Here is a 21,969-nt window from a genome sequence, read left to right on the forward strand (position 1 = left end):
TAATAAACAGAAAGAGACTTGACGGAACAAGCAGGCTATTTTCATGAGCGTTAAAAATAAATAAATAAAATAGAAATAAGTGTATTTGTGTGAATAATTTTGAGTCCTGATAAATTAAAACAATATAATCAATGTATCACTTATTCTATAGTTAAAACATCGATGCTTTTGAATTTGAATACATATGCAAACAAACTGCCGCTTTTATCATCTTCGTTTTGTGATCGCACATGTTCCAGTGACTTATTTATTAGTTTTCTGATAACTTCTCTTTGTTGGTGAAATTTTCAGGTTGCATGGCGTTGTTCTGAGAGGCGTGTAAAGGGTGTGTTTTAGTGACGTGCAGCGGTGCTTCAAGCTCCACTGTGGAAACCCTGCGCTATTCTGGCCTCGTGCTACTGGCCCGGGGCTGTGAGCCCTGCTTTAAGCCCTGGCTCGCACTGACCCGACAGTGGAAATGCGGCTCATTATGTCACAGATTGTCGCCAGCTTGTCAGTCTCATGTTGACCTGTTCTTGTGTCCTTGTTGTCGAATCAGATGATTCTTGACAATTTTGTGAACTTGAGCAATAAACACTAACAAGAACAATCAAACCAATAAAAGTTTCAAACTCTGTTCAATCTACGTCATCCCAGCTGTCATGATGCACTTTTGCCTTCCAAATTTGTCTTTTCAATCAAGCTGTTCTGGATTTACGTTGGGAAAAAATGATAAAACGGCAGACTTCATGTCATCGACGCGAGAGCATGCATACCTTGTTTCATGATCCTTGATGCCGAAGCTCTTCCTGGCCTCTATGGAGGTGGAGTAGTATTCCAGATGTTTCCATTTTTGACAGATTTCGTCTGCATGGCCTTCCTCCTTATAATCCTCTTCTTCAGATTCCTGGTAATCCTCTTGAAACTCAGTTTCATCTTCTGTCAGTAGTAAAGTCCTCAGGATTATCTGGGTCAGTGTTTTCCGGCATTCTTCATTATCACTTTGATCCAATATGAAATCCAGGGTCTCCTCAAGACTGTACCTTTTGTCCATGGTCACAGAATGAGCTGTGTGCGGGACCCAGACTGACACTTTTATACTTTAACTGTGATGTTTTCAAAATACTGCTGCAGCTCTTTCATCGAACAGTAAACTTTCTCAGAGTGCAAAAGTTTATTTGCACTTTTCCCTTTCTCTCTCTTTCTCTGTGTGTGTGTGTGTCTGTTCCATGTTGCATTTGTGAAATTTGTGTTATGCCAGTTTTGTTTATTTTATTTGCCAATTTCTGTAAAAATGCTCTCTGTTGCACATACATTTGTGTGTGTGTGTGTATGAGACGGAAAGTTCATTCCACTTTTTATTTATTTATCCAAGACCATAAATTGGTTTATACGTAGAAATTTTGAGATTTATAATGGATTTACTTCTATTTTTTTGACAAACAAAGAGGTTTTTTTTGGAAAACACCTTAAATAATATATATATATATATATATATATATATATATATATATATATATATATATATATATATATACATTAAACACCTTCAGAACAACCAAATCAAGCCCAGTATTTTGTGCATGGTTAGGAAAAGTCACCGAGTTTCATGCCCCTGAGATGAAGGTAACACTTTAAAAAAATGAAAGAAAAGTCCAGTGGGGTCCCCTGGGACCCCAAACACTGATTAAGGGTTAAGAAAAGAACTAGAGCAGTGAAAATTCCCATTTCCAACATCAGGGCAATAATTAAAAATTTCCAATCAACAGAAAATTATATGTAACTGCCTGGGAGAGGACGTGTGTCTATACTGTCCTAATGCTCGTTAAGAAGGAGAGTTTGCGTAGCTAAAGACTCTCCAAGGACCACAGCTGGAGAATTGAAGAAAAATGTTGAGTCTCGGGGTTAGAAAACCTTAAAAAAGTAAAACCGCATCTACATCACCACATATTGTTTAGGAGGGTTAAAAGAAAAACTCTCCTAGCTCATCCAAAAACAAACTAAAGCATATTCAGTTATCAGACATGACTGGAACTTCAAAAGGGACTGGCTTTTATTGTCGATGAAACTAAAAAAATAGCTTTTTAGCAGCAAACACTCAAGATGGGTTTGGTGCACACAAGGATAAAAAGTACCCCATGTTTTTTTGCTGTTGTGGGCCTATATTTCTGCTGGAGGTCCTGGACATCTTGTTTAAATACATGGCTTCTATCAAAATCAAACAGATAAAAAATCAAAAAGTGACTGACTCTGTTAGAAATCTTATAATGGGCCATTTTTGGATCTTCCAACCGTACAATAATCCAAACACAAACCTAAAAAACAACACAGAAATGGGTCACTGAGCTCAAAACCAAGCTTCTGCTATAGCCATTCCAGTCCTCTGACCTGAACCCTACAGAAAATGAGAGGAGTGAACTGAAGAGGAGAAGCTGTGAATCTGAAGGGTCTGGAGTAGGGTGACCATTCGTGCCATTTTTGCAGAACACGTCCTGGCCAGGATTTCTATATTGCCTAAAATATCAACATTTTAGCTTTGTTTGTGCTGCACAGACCAATGGCTTCTTGTGCTTTTGAATCGCCATCACATTACTTTGATGCCATACACCAATCAATCAGCTCAAGGCTGCTTTCCAGTCCGACACTAAAATTTACACGTATTTGCATCGCTTTGACCGTTCTCTGTAGATCCCACCTTCTCACGCACCACAGTTGGTTGATTTACGTACAAAGTCTGCATGTTATTGGTCAAATGATCATTACCGTCATTAAGTATTTAAACGGGAAACCAAAGCCAAAACCTCGATATTTTAGGCAATATAGAAATCCTGGCCAGGACGTGTCCTGCGAAAATGGCACGAATGGCCACCCTGGCCTGTGGAGTGATTCTGGATGAAGGAATGGTCTCTGATCTCATGTCAGGCAAATGGAGGTTTTAAAAAAGTATTGAATAAATGGCTAAATCGTTAATTGTGTCCAATGTGTATTAGAAAAAAAACATTTCATAATGAAATTTTACCCCATTTTAAATTCTTATTATCCAATGAAAGGTTAGATTTTTGTGATTTAAAAAAACAAAAGGATTAACAAAGCAGTTTAATTTTCACATCCTTCTTTGATCATATTTACCAAGGGTGCCGATATGTTTGCCGATGATTAATATATATATATATATATATATATATATATATATATATATATATATATATATATATATATATATATTAATAGTCATGGTCAAAAATATCGGCATTAAGCAATGTAGCCGATCACAGACAAATCTGTTGAATTTCTTTAATGTAATGGCCAATAAAATATGATTTAATTTGTCAGAATTCACTCACTGCTGGTTTTTATTAATTGCAGTTTTGCACGCTAGTGAAGCATCTCATGACAAGTGCAGATGCAATGTAAATGACATATTATGGTACTATACAATATTTTGACTTAGTCACTTCTTGTATACCTTTATATTTGTACTGTACACTCTGCTGCTGTATACAAAATCCAAAACAACAAGTAAATCTAGTAAAGTTAATAGGCTTCTGCAAGACGAACACAAACATGTAGTCTGCCATTGTTATTGTTGTTGCTGTTATGTGAAGTAGCAGTGTCTGACTAGGTTAAAAATCTGGGCAATATGGAAAAAATGTTTTTTTTTTTTTTTTTTACATCACGACCCACAATTTTATCACTATTCTTTATCATGTTGGTTATACTATTTTACATAAGTTGTCTGAGCATAACAGCCAAACCAATTTACCTATTATAAAGAATAAACCTTTCAAGGGATCAAAAAAGGCAAAAGTGGGCAAGGTAACAATCTTTGTCATTTCTTATCTTTGTTATTAAAAAATAAGAATAAAGCTACACATTACAACTACACATAATATACAAATAAAACAAACAAGGGCTTATTTTCAGGTACAACAGGTATATTAAGCAGGAGTATTCAAGAAATTGAATGAACAAATCTAAAAATAAAACACTATCCTTCAAAGAACAGTTCACTCCAAAATAAAAACTGTCGTCTGTCTGTCAATTCTGTCATAGGCGCTTTATTTTTATACCATCATTTACTCACTCAAAAGTTGTTTTACAACCTGAATGATTTTCTTTCTTCTGCTGAACATGGAAAACCAAACAGTTGCTGGTCCATTGTGACTTTGGACCAACAAATGTTTGGCTACCCACATTCTTCAAAATATCTTCTGTGTTCAGCATAAAAAAATGAATAAATACAGGTTTGGGACAACGTGAGTGAGCAAATAATGGCTAAAATAATGATAAATGTTGATCGATTTTAGAGTGAACTATGCCTAATAACAGTCAACTGCATGTTTAATTGGGTCCCATTAAGACCAGCATGCATCTAATAAACAGGCGTACATCCATTTTTCTCTCAACTGCTTACTTTCATTTTAGACAAACCTCTATTTGTAAATCGTGTGTTTTGACAGTATTAGTGCTAAAGGTAACTTAGTTCAGGCGCTTTTTTTACAGGCTTTTTTTGTGCACCACGGTGCTCAGAAAAGGCATACGTCAGACCAGCGTGTGAATGAAACATTTAACCAGCAAGGCTTTAAAGCACATGCAAATAATGTACTTTGGTGTCTGCGAATAAGCGCAGTGACCCGTGAGACTAACTCTAAAGCAGAGTTAATAGCAGTTTCAGGCTGCAAAAGTGCTGGATCTGTCTCGAGGACACACCAATATGATACAAAATTTGTACAAAAACAGCTAAAGGCATCTCCGTTTGTTCGGGACCTCACTGTGATAGTTTTTTGTATGCCTCTGTAGAGCAGATAAATGACTGAAACGCTTTCCACATTCAGTACAGTAATACAGTTTTTCTCCAGTATGGATCCTCTCATGTATTTTCAGGTGTACTGACTGACTGAATCTCTTGTCACAGTGTGAACACTCATAAGGTTTCTCTCCGGTGTGGATCATCTCATGTATTTTCAGATGTATTGACTGACTGTATCTCTTGTCACAGTGTGAACACTCATAAGGTTTTTCTCCAGTGTGCATCCGATTGTGTCTTTTCAGATGTGTTGAATTATTGAATCTCTTGTCACAGTGTGAACACTTGTAAGGTTTCACTCCAGTGTGGGTCCTCTCATGTGTTTTCATATGTGTTGAATGATTGAATCGCTTGTCACAGTGCAAACACTTGTAGGGTTTTTCTCCAGTGTGGATCCTCTCGTGCCGATTTAAACAGGTCATGGAATTAAAAGTTTTTCCACACTCAAAGCACATGTACTCTCTCACACCAGTATGTGTTTTCTGATGTTTTTTCAAATTTGAAAAACGTGAAAAACTCTTTCCACACAAATAACATGAATACGGCTTCTCCTTTGTATGAACTGTCAGGTGTTTCTTCAGGTTTGAAGAGCTCAAAAATGTTTCATCACATTGATCTAATGAACACTGTTTCTCTTCAGTGTGGATGTTCAAGTGATCCTTAAGATGTGATAAGCGTGTGAAACACTTCTCACACTGATCACAAGTGTACGGTTTAACTCCAGTATGAACTTTCATATGCTCTGTAAGATTTCTTTTTTGTGCGAAATTCTTTCCGCACTGATCACATGTGTATGGTTTCTCTCCAGTGTGGATCCTCTCATGTCTTTTCAGACTTGATGAACTATTGAATCTCTTGTCACAGTGTGAACACTTGTAAGGTTTCTCTTCAGTGTGGATCCTCTCATGTGTTTTCAGGTTTGCTGACCTATTGAATATCTTGTCACAATGTGAACACTTATAAGGTTTCTCTCCAGTGTGGATCATTTCATGTGTTTTTAGATGTGACGACTGTTTGAATCTCTTGTCACAATGTGAACACTTGTAAGGTTTTTCTCCAGTGTGGATCCTCTCATGTGTTTTCAGGTCTGTTGACCTATTGAATCTCTTGTCACAATGTGAACACTTATTTGGGTTCTCTCCAGTATGGAACATCTCATGTGTTTTTAGGTCTCCTGAATCACTGAATCCCTTGTTGCAGTGTGGACACTTATAAGGTTTCTCTCCAGTGTGGGTTTTCTCATGTGTTTTCAGATGTGCTGACTGAGTGAATCTCTTGTCACAGTGTGAACACTCATAAGGTTTTTCTCCAGTGTGGATCCTCTCGTGCCGTTTTAAACTGCTCGCTGAAGTAAAAGTGTTTTCACATTCAAAGCACATGTACTCTCTCACACCACTATGTATTTTCTTATGTTTTTTCAAATTTGAAAAACGTGAAAAACTCTTTCCACACGAATAACATGAATATGGCTTCTCCTTTGTATGAACTGTCAGATGGCTCTTCAGGTTTGAAGCCCTCAAAAATGTTTTATTACACTGATCACAAGTGTACGGTTTCTTGCTTCTTCTTTTCTTTAAATTTTTCTGTTTGGTTTGAGAGCAACTCAAAGATTTTTCTCCAGTTTTGACATGATTTTTATCCTCAACTTCAATCCATTTTTTGTTCTCCTCACTTTCTTCAATAAACTCTGAAATAAAAGCAAAAACAGTTCACTTGTCAGTAATTTGGAAAAATAAACATGAATATGAAAGTACTTGGTTCCTTCTGATGCAATTTTATAAACTAAACTTCCCTGAACATTATATACACAAACACCATGTGTCTATGAGAACAATTAAAAATGCTTGATCAGGTACAATATTATCTAACATTCATTTTGTTGGAAAAAAAAGTGTCCCCCTATTTTCTGCTCCATTTATATTATTCAACAGCTCTAAAGATTTTGTTATATTACAACAAACGATCTAAAACTACTTGAAACTTTATAACTGTCAGTATTATTAATCTTCTGGGGTTGATCATGTTTTTTTCTTGATGACACAGATAAGAATAAAGAATCATTTGAAACTGCAAAGGGGCTACTTTTATTTGGGTATGGTTATACAACAAAATAATGTGCTTTTGTAAAAAAAAAAAAAAAAAAAGTTGCACTCTCTGCCATCTTTTACCTCTCTTCACAGACATGTAAATTAAACATCCTGAATCTCAGTGAATACTTGCCTCTCATACGTATTAAATAGATGTATAGGAAGTAGGGCTGGACAATAATTAAATATCAATATATATCGTGATATTTTTTTTTTAATAACGGTTATTATTATTAAAAACATTTTCGATATTTCGAAATAATAATATATATTATAATAATAATATACATAACAGCATTTATCGCTGACTGACGTTAGGCGCGCAGCCATCAGACAGAGCAGAACACCATTGGCTACTTTCGTGATGACGTACACCGCAGAGTCACGCAACCAGTGCTCAGCACAGCAGTAGTAGGCTGATCTCCAACGCTACAAAAATGAGCGCCCCTGAACGCAATACAAATGTGACTGAACGAGCTTCCACAAGTGAGGAGAATTCAGACGAAATGGTTGATAAGAGGGGAAAGACTAATTCAGTGGTATGGAAGTGGTTCGGCTATCTGAGATCTGATAAACTTCAGGTTTCAGCGTGCTGCAAAATGTGCCGGAGAGTAGTGCCGACTAGCAGCAGGAACACATCAAATCTGTTCCACCATCTGAAGCAGTTTCACCCGATAGAACATTCTGAGAGTCAGAAGATGAGGCACCATAAAAGTTTAAGCCAACAACCTGTCCCTCAAACAACACCACCATCATCATCCCCAACACCAGTTGTGTCAAAAGAGAAACCCATGCAGCAAACACAGATCGCTGCATTCATGCCTTATGACAAACAGTCTAAACGTCATAAAGACAATACAAAGGCTGTAACAAACTTCTTGGCTAAGGACATGATGCCGTTTACTACAGTGGAAAACGTGGGCTTCAGGAAAATGATTTCAATCATCGACCCAAGATACGAGCTCCCTGGGCGAAAATATTTTTCACGCGCAGCTATCCCTGCACTTTATGGTGAAGTTAGGGAAAGGGTGGAGGAACAACTGGAGTCAGTGTCATATTTCGCGACCACAGCTGACCTGTGGTCAAGCCGAACCTCAGAACCATACTTGAGCCTGACAGTCCACTTTATTGATCAAGATTGGAAGCTTGTCAGCTTATGCCTTCAGACGGTCTACTTTCCTGAGGATCACACGGGCGAATCAATTGCAGCTGGACTTGCAGATGCGCTCGCCTCCTGGGGACTCCGCGAGGACCGGCACGTCTGCATCACCACAGATAGCGGGACCAATATCATCAAAGTTGCTAAGTTGAAAAGATTGACAATACTACAATGCTTCGGGCATCGACTGAACTCTGCTATTGGTAAGTTATACACAGCAATATAAATGGTAGTGTTATGTTAAAGCTGCATGTAACCTTTTTGGTCAAAAATTTGCAAAATGTATATAATGAGCCAGTACATCATGAATCCAATATCCAAACCGTGTTTGTGTCTTATCCTGAATCACTACGGTACACTATAATAAGTGTTTATATTCAGACTATTTTAAACTACTTCGGCTCGGCTCTGCTGTGGAGTAGCCCAGTACCTGCGTGATTCGTCATAGACATAAACAGAGAGAAGTAGTTCCGGCTACAATGTTCTTCCACAAGATGCATGCAGAGCAGCACACGTTACGGACTGCAGCAGCTTTAATTGATTTTGTTTATATTAAATCATTGTTCTTAATTAGTACTTCGTTGTAACTATAATACTTACCCTGTAGTTGATAAGGTGATTTTATTCCCCCTATTTAAGTGATTTTATAGGCTATTCCTTTAATCTTTATTCGAGACATATTTGTATGGATTATACATACAGCAATTCTTTCAATTAAATTCAAAGGTGTTTTACTGGCATTGGAACATATGTTTACATATGTGAACATATGAACATTGTTACATATGTTAATTTGCCAAATCAAGTGTGAAGTAAATAAAAAAAAAAAATATGCAAGCAGAAAAATTTTGCAGTAAGAATAATATGATTAAACGACAAATTGTAGTTAAAATATAAATACAAATTATAAGTATATATTGCTTTTCACTGTCTACAGAGAAAGTTAACCAAGACAAGCGGGTGGACAGAGCAATTGGGGTCAGTAAAAAGGTGGTGGTTGCCTTCTCCTACTCCTAGAAGAAGAAACGGGACCTTGCAGCTGCTCAGGAGGAGTATCACTTGCCAAAGCACAAGCTCATCAGTGAAACACCAACAAGATGGGGCTCCCGTCAACAAATGGTGAAGCAGGTTCTGGAGCAGAAAAGGGCCATCACAGAAGTCCTCTCAAAGGACTAGAAGACCAGGCCGCTGGTTCCTAACTGGCAAGATGTGGATGTTAGAGTCTATAGATGCAGCTCTAAGCCCACTCCTCGAATTCACTGATGCATTGTCTGGTGAATCCTATGTCAGTGTATCATTTCCAGTGTTGTGGGTAACGCGTTACAAAGTAACGCGTTAGAGTACTCTAATTACTTTTTTCCTGAAATGTGTAACTTAACGCGTTAGTTTCGTGCGTAAGTAGCCTAATCAGTAACTTCGTTACTTTTTTAAAAAAAGTAATCCGTTATTTTAAGGAAAGGAAAATCCCGACTGCAGCCTGCTTTTTGTCAGACAGTAGTCCTAGGTCTACTGTGCCACCTGCGGATGTGCAATATCAGCGGAGCCGAAGCTCTGTGATCGTGAAGTCAATGGCTGTGATGCGTCTGTGCCCTGCGCCTGACCCTGTGTGTGTGTGTGTGTTTTTTTTTTTTTTTTTTTTTTTTCGAACTCCCGGCAAGATAGCAGAGAGGACAGCGTTTGGTTTATGGAAGTACGCACATTATTTTCAATTTGTCAACGAAAAAGAAAAGAACATAACAGTAAAATGCACACTCTGCTTTGGTGAAAAGCTTCTGTCGACCGCCAAAAATTCTACCTCAAATTTAACGCTACGTTGTAATCACTACTTTGAAGAGTAAATGTAAGAGGACTGTGTTAAAGCGAATTTAGGCTTGTGACTGTGAGTGACACTTTAATAATAATTAGTTCGGCTATTAAGCGATTTGTCATTTGCCTGTGTGGCAGTGAAGGATTTAATTCGGTTTGTTATCATTTTTGTTTGACAGGCAGCTGTTAATTTCTGTTAGATCGTTGGCTGGCTGGTTGTTCATCATTTCTAAATGGATTTAAATCTGCAAGCCTGTTTAAGGTTGTGTTTACAAGTAAGCATACTTGTACTTTGATAACTGCATTATTTAAAGTTAAAGAAAAATCAGGAGTTATCTTGTGGTGCTCATAATATACAGTAGCCTAGGCTACCCGGGCTGGGTAACGTTAGGTGCGAATTTTGATTAATAATATGTTCTGTGATAATAAATAAATAAAACGCCATGTGGAATAGCCGATTGCTGACTGTCTTTCCTGTTATTGTTATCCTGCAGTGTTAATTTAGTCGGATGACTGACGTTATTCATTGTCGGGAGTCACGACTTCTAGGTGCATTTAAAGGGGCCGGGGGCTGTGTCTGTCACGTGTGAGCCGCTGCAAACGGCTTTTAATTTTTGGTAACGCATGAGTACTCTAACGCGTTACTTTTATGAATAGGTAACGCTGTATCATAACTGATTACTTTTAATTGATGGTAACGTTGTAACCTAACTAACTACTTTCCAAAGTAACTATACCCAACACTGATCATTTCTAAAACCAGTGATGCATCTCTTCAACACCTCCATCTTGAAGGAAGCAGAGGATGACACAGAGCTCACCAGGACCATAAAGACAACAGTGATGGGATACCTACCAAAAATATGATGACCCAGCCATGGATAATCTACTTGGCATGCCTCGTTGACCCAAGATTCAAGCTTCAGTACACTCAGGAGGAGAAGAGAGAATACATCAAAGAGAGAGCTGTGTTGGAGATGCTGAAGGGAGAGAGATCTGTTGTGGTCAGGGAAGAGGAGTCCAGAGAAGAAGCCATGAGAGACATTTTTGTACCAACCAAGAAAACAAAGCGTTCTCTGGCTAGCTTTTTTTCAAACTGGCCCACCACTACTACTGACAGCTACTATTGTAGCTGGATTGAGGCAAGCGCTGGGCAACTCAGTTATACAGGCTTCACGAAAAATAAACAAAACAGTGATGTATGATCTGTACTTGTTCATCCAGATCTTTCCTTGCAGTCAACTCCCAAGATGACCCACAGGCAGAGCAAAGCCCGTAGGGCCCAAAATTCAGCTGCACAGTCACCACTGTCATTTTCCCGCACAGGATCCGGCTCGCTTCACCCATCAAGCCGCAGCAACAGACCTTCAGCGAGCCTGGGCCACTCCCCACCTCTCGATGAGGCTCAGCCCTCCACCACGGTTCCAGCGACCGCAGCACCACATGCAGCCGGGCCCAGCGGCCTCCCCACAGCCACTCAGTTTTGTACTCCTGCTGTTCATAACCTTTTTACTTTTCAGTGGCCTCTAGCTCCTGTTGCAGACACTAGCGTGAGGATATTGCCGCTAGCAGCACCGGCCCAACCATGTCAACAACTCTATCCACCAGGTTACAACTCCACCCACTTCCAGTGGCCTGCAGCTTCAGTAGCTCAAACAAGCGCAGGGCCGCCTCCGCTTGCAGCTCAAGCCCATAACTCATCCATTCAAGCCACAGCGGGTCATCCAAGAAAGGTTATACCTTTCCCAGCTCTCTAATGCAAACTAAATCACCATATTCTCTCTTCACAGCAACTCTGATGCCCGTTCCGTCCAACGCAGTCACCATGGAACCACCAACATCTATCCTAATGTATGTGCGCACAGATCCTCTCAGGTGCGGATGTAGACCTTTCCTCTCTTCTCTCTCTCTAGTCTCCTCAGCAGAACCAGACCACCAAATAGATTGTGGTGATTTCTCAGTTACCCTGAAAAACACAAACACTCACTCATCTCGTGTTCTTTCATTTTCAGAATTTTCAATAGCTTAGAAAATAGAATTTTCAGAGTGCGCTGCCGTTTTATGCACATCTGTAACTTCTGTGGTGGCACTCATGCCCACGTTGTACGTCCAGTATAGACCCTTTTACAGTTGGTAAACAATGTGATGTATTTGTGTGGGCGGGGCTTAGCTGGAGGCAGAAAGATTCCCCTCAACACTTGAACAAATGGTAGTTAGCGAGTTTTCTTAGCTTGTTTTTTTAACAATGGCTGGATAAAATCTGAATATATCTGCTTTATCTGAATACTTAAGGTCACTCACTGTCCGGGACCGCGATAGTTATTTGAAAAAGTTAACTTTAACGGACGGAAACAGATTGGTCGACCCGTACACAATCACTCATTGGATGGACGATCTGACAGGATTAACGTTACCTCCGATTGAGTGGCCTGACATCTACATTTACCTGATAAGAGAAACCGAGCGTATAAATCCTTAGACGCGTAAACTACGTACTGAATGGTCACGTACAAGACTTAAAATACAAAGATATAACAGACGAATTTTGTGTTGTACGATCCGAAGTTCTGCCTAGTCAGTGTCAAGGACAGAAGACGACCATGTATCAGGCTTGGGTCATTGTAAACAGAGGAAACAACTACATCTTGACGGCGAACTGCACTTGCATGGCTGGTTGAGTAGCTAATATCAGATTAGAAAGATCACATTTCATATTGAATTAAAATGGAAAAAGCACTTTTGTTGTTAACAGTTATGCTATCTAACATGATGTTGTGTTAGTGATGTTGTTGTGTTAGCTATGATATGAGATGAGCAACAAGATATCAATTAGTTTCATTTTTTAATTTCAAATTGCCTGTTCTCCGTCGATTCTGGCAACCAACAACACAACAAGATGATATTTTAAGCTCCTTGTGTAGCCGATCCTGTGTTGGTTTGTATTAGCCGCCTCCAGTTTTCTGTTTGTTTTGCCTCCAGCTAGCGCCATGACGTACCTGTGACGTCCGCGCAAAAGGGGTCTATACAAATCTGAGTATAAAAAAAATCCAAAAATTATTATTTGGTAACTCCTGTAAATATTTTTCGAATGCACTTCAAACTAGCTTATCAACCGGATGCTGAATTTACCAATTATCTGCTGTCAAGCCTAAAAGATGGCTTTAAACTCGGCTTTGAATGCCCACTCTCCCAAAACATCACATGTAATAATCTTCAATCCACCCTCATAGAAGCTGAAGTTGTAAACAAATTGATAAAAAAAGAAGTTGAGTCAAGCTTCATGATCGACCTGTTTGACAATCCTCCATTTAATCGGTTTTGTATTAGCCCCACTGGAGTGGCTACAATAAAATTCTCGGGTAAAGAAAATAAAAATAATCGACCTGTCATCCCCGAACAATTCCCCATTCCCAAGCATGAACAGCTTGATCACTCTCGATGAATTTTCGCTTAAATACACCGACATAGACCAAGGTATCAACATGATCAAAATCGCAAGTCGGGGCGCTTGGCTTGCAAAAATTGACATTTCATCTGCTTTCAAAGTAATGCCCATCCTTCCAGATTCATGGCACATATTTGGAGTTCGCTGGCCCAGGAAATATTATTTCGCAGTGCGTTTAACTTTCGGATGCAAAAGCATCCCTAAAATTTTCAACATGCTATCAGAAGCCGTCTGCTGGATTTTGTCTAACAACTACACCATTCCCCACCTCATTCACCTGCTGGATGATTTTTTTAAAAGCTCGCCTCCCAATTCCATCCCAGCCACACACATCCTTACAGTCCAAAACGTTTTTTCTGAGCTAGGAATTCCTATCACAGAGTGAAAAAAAACATGGGACCTGCAACATCCATTGAGTTCCTAGGAATTGATTTGGATTCAGACAAATTCCAAGCATTCCTGCCCAAAGAGAAAATTGAACGAATAATTCTCATCTCTTCTATTCTCCTTGAAAACTCAAATTGTTCAAAACACGAACTCCTATCTCTGCTCGGACATTTAAACTTCGCAATGCTCATCATTCCGCAGAGCTGCCCCTTCATATCACATTTCCTTTCACTCGCATCCTCAGTCCATTTGCTAGAGGACCTCATTTCCATAACTCAAGCATGTCACAACAAACTCAGGCTATTGGTTAACATTTTTAAACCAGTGGAATGGCCTATCCTTTCTCTATAACAACCTTGTTTCATCCTGACCGATATCCAAACGCTTACAGCCGCTTCCCCCTCAATCGGTTTCGGGGGATTTTTTCAAGAAAGAATGGTGGAAAGAATGGGCCGCTAGTAGCATTTTAGTGCATTGCGACAACGATGCAACAGAGCCATTCACCTGCTCTGATGCCACTCTTAAGGCATCTCACCTGGATTTCAGCTTGCAACCAATTTATCATAATTGCTAAACACATCCCGAGTCAGAAAACAAAATCGCTGACTCCCTGTCTTCTGTTTCAGACATTCAGGACGCTGTCTCAAGAGGCGAATCAATTCCCAACTCCAGTACCTTGCTATTCAGAACTAATATTCCCATAACCCACCGTTAAAACCCCTGCTTGATGCATAACTCGACACTATCCTCCATGCAGTTTCTCCCAGGACCCTCCAAATCCTAAGTGACTGCTATGAGATGTTTTAAAACATTCGATGTCTCTTATAACATGCCTTTGTCAGATTTTTCTCTTCTTTCAGTCACCTCTTTCATTTCCTACCTCAAATAGCAAATAGAGTACGGTTATTATAGCACAGTTCCCACCCAGACCACAAAAATTTCACACCCTGGCTACAGCCGTGGTGCCTTCCATTGCCCCAATGTGTTTCTCCTTTGCAGTCTACTTAGCCCTCTCCTGTACTCCCTATTCACCCATGACTGTGTTCCTGTTTATGGCTCCAAAACCATAATCAAATTTGCAGATGACACCACGGTGGTAGGTCTGAACAAGGATAACGATGAGTCCGCCTACAGGGATGAGATCCAGCACCTGGCTGTGTGGTGTGCCACCAACAACCAAAAAGACTAAGGAGATCATTGTGGACTTCAGGTGGACTAGGAATCATGCACACACAGCCATCTACATCACTGGTGATAGTGGAGCGTTTCGATTTTCAAGTACCTTGGCATCCACATCTCTGATGACCTCACCTGGTCCCTAAACACCTCCAGCCTGGTCAAAAAGGCACAGCAGCGCCTTTACTTCTTATGGAGCCTTAAGAAAGTTCACCTCAGTCCCAGGATCCTTGCTGAATTCTACCGCTGTACCATTGAGAGCATACTCACAAACTGCATCTCAGTGTGGTACAGCAATTGCTCCACATCTGACCGCAAAGCACTGCAGCGGGTGGTGAAAACTGCTCAACGGATCACCGGCACACAGTTAACTTCCATCAAGAACATTTATTACAAGCGCTGTCTGGGCAGGAAGAAACATCATTAAGGATGCCTCTCACCCTAACCATAGACTCTTCACCCTCCTTCCATCCGGCAGGCGTTACAGAAGCCTACGCTCTCGAAGTACTAGGCTCAGGAAGAGCTTCCTCCCCGAGGCTGTGACACTTCTGAACGCCACACCACCAATCTAACCTGCACCAGCTTTCTTACTGCACTGGTCACAGTACTTTACATACATGTATTGCACTATTCATATTTTGCACAGACTGCACATGGTTAAAGCTATTACACTATAAACCAAGTTGTTACTGTGCAAGCACAGTAAACTATTTCTACAAAAATATCATTGCACTACTGTTTTTTTGCATTTAATACATTGTTCAACAATACTTTTGCACACTCATCCAACTGTATTTATTACCACTGTTCTCACGTTCCTGCTATTCATAATGTATATATAATCCTTCATTGCTCTGTTCATAATGTACCCTACATTGCATTCATACTTATATTCTGTATATACTCTGATCAATATTATTTGTAGCAACTCCACTGTACATTCTGTATACCATAACTTTACTGACTCTGCACTTTTATGTATATAAAACACTATTCTTGCACTTCTGGTTAGATGCTAAATGCATTTCATTAGCTCTGTACTTGTACTCTTCATAATGACAAAAGTTGAATCTAATCTAATCTAATAATGAGCTGCATAATGAGCCTCTCAGTCAGCTGTGTGTCACTGAGAGGGAAGAATGTGGGGACAAAATAAAAGTATATAATTTTATGCTTGTAGTTTATTTAGAATATATTTACTTATCGCACAACATCATTTAATATCCACTTGGGAGTGCAGTTAAACAGTTTATTAGGAACAATTTTTTTTGCATCATTACTCCAGTCAATCCTTCAGAAATCCTTTTAACAATCGGATTAAAAAAAAAAAAAAAAAAACTTTTGTTATTATTATCATTAATGTTGAAAAGAGCTGAGAATATTTTTGGGGGTTTCTTTTTTTGGGGGGGGGGGGGTAAATTGAAAAAAACCGCATTATTACATTTGTTACAGTTACATTTATTTTTTATGTTTATATTATTTACATCAAGCTTTTGAATGGTATAGTAGTGTATATTGTTATTGAAACTTCATAATATTTCACTTTATTATACTTTTATTCAGAAATTATAGTTTGGAAAACGTATTTGGCAAAAGTCTAACTAGTAAAATGTTTTCACGTTATGTGAAAACTAGTACAAGTATATAAATAAATAAAAAGAGACTTAACTCATGTTTATGATCTCTGCTGAATAAAGTGCTTCATTCTTTTTTTCTGAGGAATTCCATTTCTCAAATCCTCAAGCACATCACATCTTTTTGGGGTGATTCATGTCTTATTCCTCTCATCGCGAAGCAAACAGTAAAATAAAAAAACTTGAAGAACAGTCTCACTGCGTTGTCTTCTGTTGTGTGGCCGTATTCAAGCCACGCTTTTCACATTTCATTTCACACAATTCACCTATCTGTATACCGCTGTTTTCACTGTCATAAAAATGGGCTGATGACTTCCTTGTTATATAAAGTCCCTCCTTCAGAAATACGTAACGAGCTCTGATTGTGCCAGCGGTTCCTGTGTTGTGATTCAACACCAGCTTAGAGCAGACTGACCTCCTTGTAACGCGATTGGACTAGTTTTGAGAAGCAAGTGGGCAGGAGCATGTGCTGGAGATGTACTTATAATCACAGGAGCGTTTTTACTGACGAGATGCGCATGACAATCGCATTCGATTTATTTGCACAGCCCTAACATCTAGTTAACAAAGCTAAACAGTGTTGCCCTTTGTATAATAAGTTACAGAAACTGTTAAACGCACCAACTTAATAAAAAACACTTACCGGTTGTGGTCCATAAACAACGCCTTCTCCAGACAAAGAGGGAACTGCTCCATCTTTCAAGAATAATCTTTGTGCGAATCCGGCATTAAACTGATTGAGATCGAGGAAGCTGGCTGTCCTCAGCAAAATGTGCTGCACATAGTTTTACATGTGGATTAAAATTTTCGGGAACCGAGTTAAACATAAATTGTAACCATTAATCTTTAAGTACAGCGTCCCTGGGAAGCCCAAACAAAGATGATTGGACTCCGAGATGAAAATAACAGCGTTTCGACGACATGGCGACAAACACAAATCTTCTTCTCCGTCGGAGCACAACAAGACCACGCCTGCTTTTTTGTGTAGTCATGTGGGTGGAGGTTAGTCAAAAAACGGTTTTAGTGACGTCATTACTGCAGGAACTAGAGGGATGTAGTCCAAACGTGTGGTTCGTTGTAGGGGAATTCTGTTAAATAAAATATCTCGCTTAGCATTGAACTTTGAGCTTTAGAATTATTAGATATTATTTATACTATCTAATAATACACCATTACACACTGACTAAAGTTTAAAACATGGGATCACGAAGAACGGGACCTTTAACACCTACCTCTGTAACTGGACTATGGACTTTCTGACCAACAGACTTCAGGATGTAAGGTTGGGCCACACTTGCACCTCTACCATCACACTAAACACTGGCGTACCACAGGGCTGTGTGCTGAGCCCATTCCTCTACTCCCTCTACACCCACGACTGCAAGCCTATGCATGGATCCAACTCCATCATTAAGTTTACTGATGACACCACCGTGATTGGCCTCAACAGAGACAATAGCCGCATTTCCACTGTCAAGCTTAAACTGGGTGTGCTAGTGCGTGACAGGGCCAGTCGCGTTTCCACGGTCACTTCTGGGGCTTGATCGTGCCTCGTTGGGGCTTCCGCGAGGCCAACGGCCAGGGTGAAAACCTTGGGCCAAAGTGGGCCAGCTGGAGCTAGAGGAGGGGTTATGAACAAAAGCGGAGTTTCTCCGCGTCTGGAGAGCGTCAGCGCTGCAGGTCATTTCAGAAAGATAAAAGCTTTAATACCAGTATTAAAGACTTTTTAAAATGAGTTGAGCTCAAAACTCACTTTCAGTCAGCAGCGGGTGTTTGAAAAAACTTGATCAGATGTGGATTATAAGCAATGCAAATGTCTGTGCACGCTAGGCATTAACATTACCATAGTAAACATGGTAAATATGACCGCCTGAAGAAATCAGATGTCAGGTTCTTGTACTCTATCACAATCGTGTATTTATTTAGTAATTTACATGATCTTTTATAAGTGTCGTCAAGAGATTAGCTCCATGTAGCTTATCATAAACATATAATAATGTTCTAAATATGGTGTGTAGGCGACTGTGGCTACAAATAAACAGAAAGACTCTAAAAAGGCTATTTTCATAAGCATTAAAAATAAATAAAATAGAAATAAATTCATATTTGTGTGATTCATTTTGAGTCCTGATAAATTAGTCCATTATGCTCAATGTATCACGTATTCTATAGTAAAACATTGATGCTTTTGAATTTACCGATGCATGCAAACAAATGGCCGCTTTTATCATGTTCATTTTGTGATCGCGCTAATTCCAGTGATTTTATTTCTGACAACAACCTGCTCCTCAACACCACTAAGAAAAAGGAGCTCATTGTGGACTTTAGGAAATAGAAAGGAAGCAAACATCACACCGTTTCACATCAACCGGATGGTTGTTGAAAGTGTCTCCAGCTTCAAGTTCCTGGGAACCACCATCTCGGAAAATCTGTCCTGGACCAAAAACACCTCCAGCCTGGTCAAGTAGCCTCACCAGCCCTTTCTTCCCTTAGGACACTGAAAAAGTTTGTTTGTACAGACGTCTTTTGTGTATGGTCTTGGTAGTTTTTACGCGGCTTTTAATTTTTTTTTATAGTGTTCATATTGATAACGGAATTATATTGTATAAACCAAAATGAAGAAATATATTGTGACATCAATTTTGGCCATATCGTCCAGTCCTCCTTTCAAACTAAATTAACAGAAATCAAACTCATTTGACGTGCACACTGCATGAATATAGTTTCCCACTGCTGTCACACACTGTTTTAAAAAGCAGACGTGATATTTATCTACTTTCGGGGTCTACGTAGGCAACAACCAGCACATGAACCATTGTGCAGTACTGCTTTCTTTAAAAAACATATGAAAAGTGCCCCTTCCGATACCCAAAACCAGTCGTTTGTTTGATGAGAGTCTTAAACAAGCACTATTATGATCAGATTAGTAGGGTCCATGTTAACGCAGTTAAAGAGCCAAACAGATGGGAACTCAAAAATTTCCTGTATTACAGTGTATGATGTAACTGTCCATCAGTGTAAACAATGTGCAAAGTAATTAAACCAAAAAGTACACGATTTATAAAGTTATTGGCTTCTAAAGTAAGGAGTAGACTCTGAATCGCTGAAACGAGTCGTTATAGATTTAAAATCTTTTGCCCAGCTCTATGTACGTCACTAGAACTCTTTGCATAATAACCACGCCTACCGTCAGTATGTCGCGCTAGCACCCTCTGGAGTCGATTAACGCGGATACGGGTTATGGGTCATTTTCCCCTGATAACCCCGAAAAGAACTTAAATTACACTTTAAGTTTTAATCATACAGATAAGAGCAATACATCAATCAAAACTGTAAAGGGTCTAATTTTTTTTTGTATACAGACATAACTTTGTGCACTTATAAAATAAAGATAAACAAGGTGTGCTGTCTGCAGCCTTTGTCTGCGCTGATCTTCATTTACAAACACGTCATTTAAATGAAGTGTAACTCTGTGAATACTCAACGAAAAGCTGCCGAAAACAGATATTCTGTGATAAAGTAAACCATATGAAAACAACGCGATGTCTATTTTTCATGTCTCCCTTCATTTTATCTAATGTGACCACGCCCCCGCGCTTAACGCTCTATTCAGATTCAAACTGAAGCCCGCGGCTTGATTACACCCACACAGAAGAAAAAGCAGCGAGACTGTTCTTCAAGTTTTTTATTTTACTGTTTGCTTCGCAATGAGAGGAATAAGACATAATTCACCCCAAAAAGATGCTAACGCATTGTTTACCGTGAAGTTGTGTGCAGAACAACCAATCAAAACAATGTCAGTTGACCAATCAGAACACAGTATTCTACCGAAAGGTGGGGTTTAAGGAAACTGATTCTTTTGAACAGCTTCGCGCGAACCATTTGGGGATCTCTGAGAATTGAGGTAATTTTAAAATGATATTTTGACAAAATGACAATGTTTCTTAACCTTGGATGGATTTAAACCTGTTGTACAGGAATTTTCATCTTACTGGCTCTTAAATGTATCGTCATGAGCCACAGGATTTAATTTGCGTTTCTATGTAACATTATTTCCATGACTTCCATTTTTTATGTGTTTTATTGGTTTGTTTTTTTAATTAGATTTTTTGCGTGTTACTTAGCTCAACGTGGACTAGTTGCCATGCACTTAAATGACACTTCCCTATGAATATATATAACTGATCAAATTGAATGCTTTGTTGCTTATTTATTTTTTTGGATTTTACAAATTTACAATATTTTTTTATAAAACATGATGTGAGCTTAATGGATACAGGGGTGTGCTTAAAAGGTACAAAATGTACCATTAATCACAGCTGGACTTTTTTTGCATTTAATGGTGTATATCTCAATTGAAATCTGTTGTATTGTTATAAATTGTGCTCTGAAAATGTCTTAATCTATATTTTGGTGATCTTAATAGGTATGTTTACTCTACTTTTATATTGCAATAATTTCACATTCTATCTTCAAATCATACCAACAATACACACACACACACACACACACCTCTATCTTCAAGTAAATCACTCTAGAAAGTTTTGGAGATATGGTCATGATCGAGCAGCCCAAGCAAAAACTCTAGTCTACGACATCCAGCTCTCAAACGTGTGAACAAAAGAGTGTTTTATGTTCTTATTTAATGACTTAAAAGTTTTATATTTTATTATTAATTTCTCAAAAACACATGAAGGCTACATTCATGCTACTCCCACATTATTGTAGCACAGTTTCTGCTGATTAGAGTGTAATCAAACTTCAGTCATTAATATGTTTTTAAGATAATGAAAAAGCACAAACTTCTCTAGGTCCCTAAAACCCCCTCAGACCCAGAGGATTAATGATTCTTAAGACTAATGTACCAATATGAATAAAAACCAACCTCCTTGTTCCTCGTGTTTTATTTCCCAGGTTTCTGGTTCCTCTTCTTTTATTTTCCAGGTTTCTGGTTCCTCTTGTTTTATTATCAACGTTTCTGATTCCTCTTGTTTTATTTTCCAGGTTTCTGGTTCCTCTTGTTTTATTTGACTCGTGTTCTCCTCAGTCTCCTCTTTGACAAACTCCATCTTCACAGCAGCAGATCTCAGTTCAGATGATACTCATCCAGATATCCCTGATTGCTTCAGCACTTAGACACGACTGTGAGAATATTACAGATCACGGACCTGATTAAAAAACTGCCCTTTTTATTTACAGAAATACATTTTTTAACAGTTTGTATTGAACCAGCACCGCAACAAAACAACAGACAGCGCTGTGCAACTAATCTTCTTCCTCTGAGGCTTGATGGTGTTTGACAAACAAATGAAAGTGTTTTAGCGCCACACGCTGGACTGGAGGGAGAGAAGCGGCGAGAGGAGGGAAATTAAACGGGGAAAATTACTTTTGTTTTATACTATTACAGTTGAGACTCCGTCTGGATTTATGAGGGATCAACATAATTAATAATATTAGATTCATTTTAAACTTATAGGATTATATTGTTT

General features: G+C 38.9%; 1 protein-coding gene across 1 annotated transcript; it reads right to left on the minus strand.

The window, feature by feature from the left end:
• Positions 1-3,215: 3,215 nt before the first annotated feature.
• LOC113096008 (zinc finger protein 883-like) lies at positions 3,216-21,766 on the minus strand. The gene is made up of 2 exons (XM_026261385.1): positions 21,366-21,766; positions 3,216-6,473 (listed from the first exon to the last, which is right to left on the minus strand). The coding sequence occupies exons 1-2, from the start codon at positions 21,547-21,549 to the stop codon at positions 4,720-4,722; spliced, it is 1,938 nt and encodes a 645-aa protein (XP_026117170.1). The 5' UTR covers positions 21,550-21,766; the 3' UTR covers positions 3,216-4,719.
• Positions 21,767-21,969: the final 203 nt, after the last annotated feature.

Source organism: Carassius auratus, unplaced genomic scaffold (assembly GCF_003368295.1).
Source record: "Carassius auratus strain Wakin unplaced genomic scaffold, ASM336829v1 scaf_tig00215844, whole genome shotgun sequence".
In the NCBI taxonomy this organism is placed as follows: Eukaryota; Metazoa; Chordata; class Actinopteri; order Cypriniformes; family Cyprinidae; genus Carassius; species Carassius auratus.

What these genes read in the sequence shown, in the direction of transcription:
- LOC113096008 (XM_026261385.1), bottom strand. Translation starts at nt 21,549, where the DNA reads ATGGAGTTTGTCAAAGAGGAGACTGAGGAGAACACGAGTCAAATAAAA. An exon ending in AAAACACGAGGAACAAGGAG is followed by an intron (nt 6,474 to 21,365) that starts GTTGGTTTTTAT and finishes CTTTTATTTCAG; the next exon opens with AGTTTATTGAAGAAAGTGAG.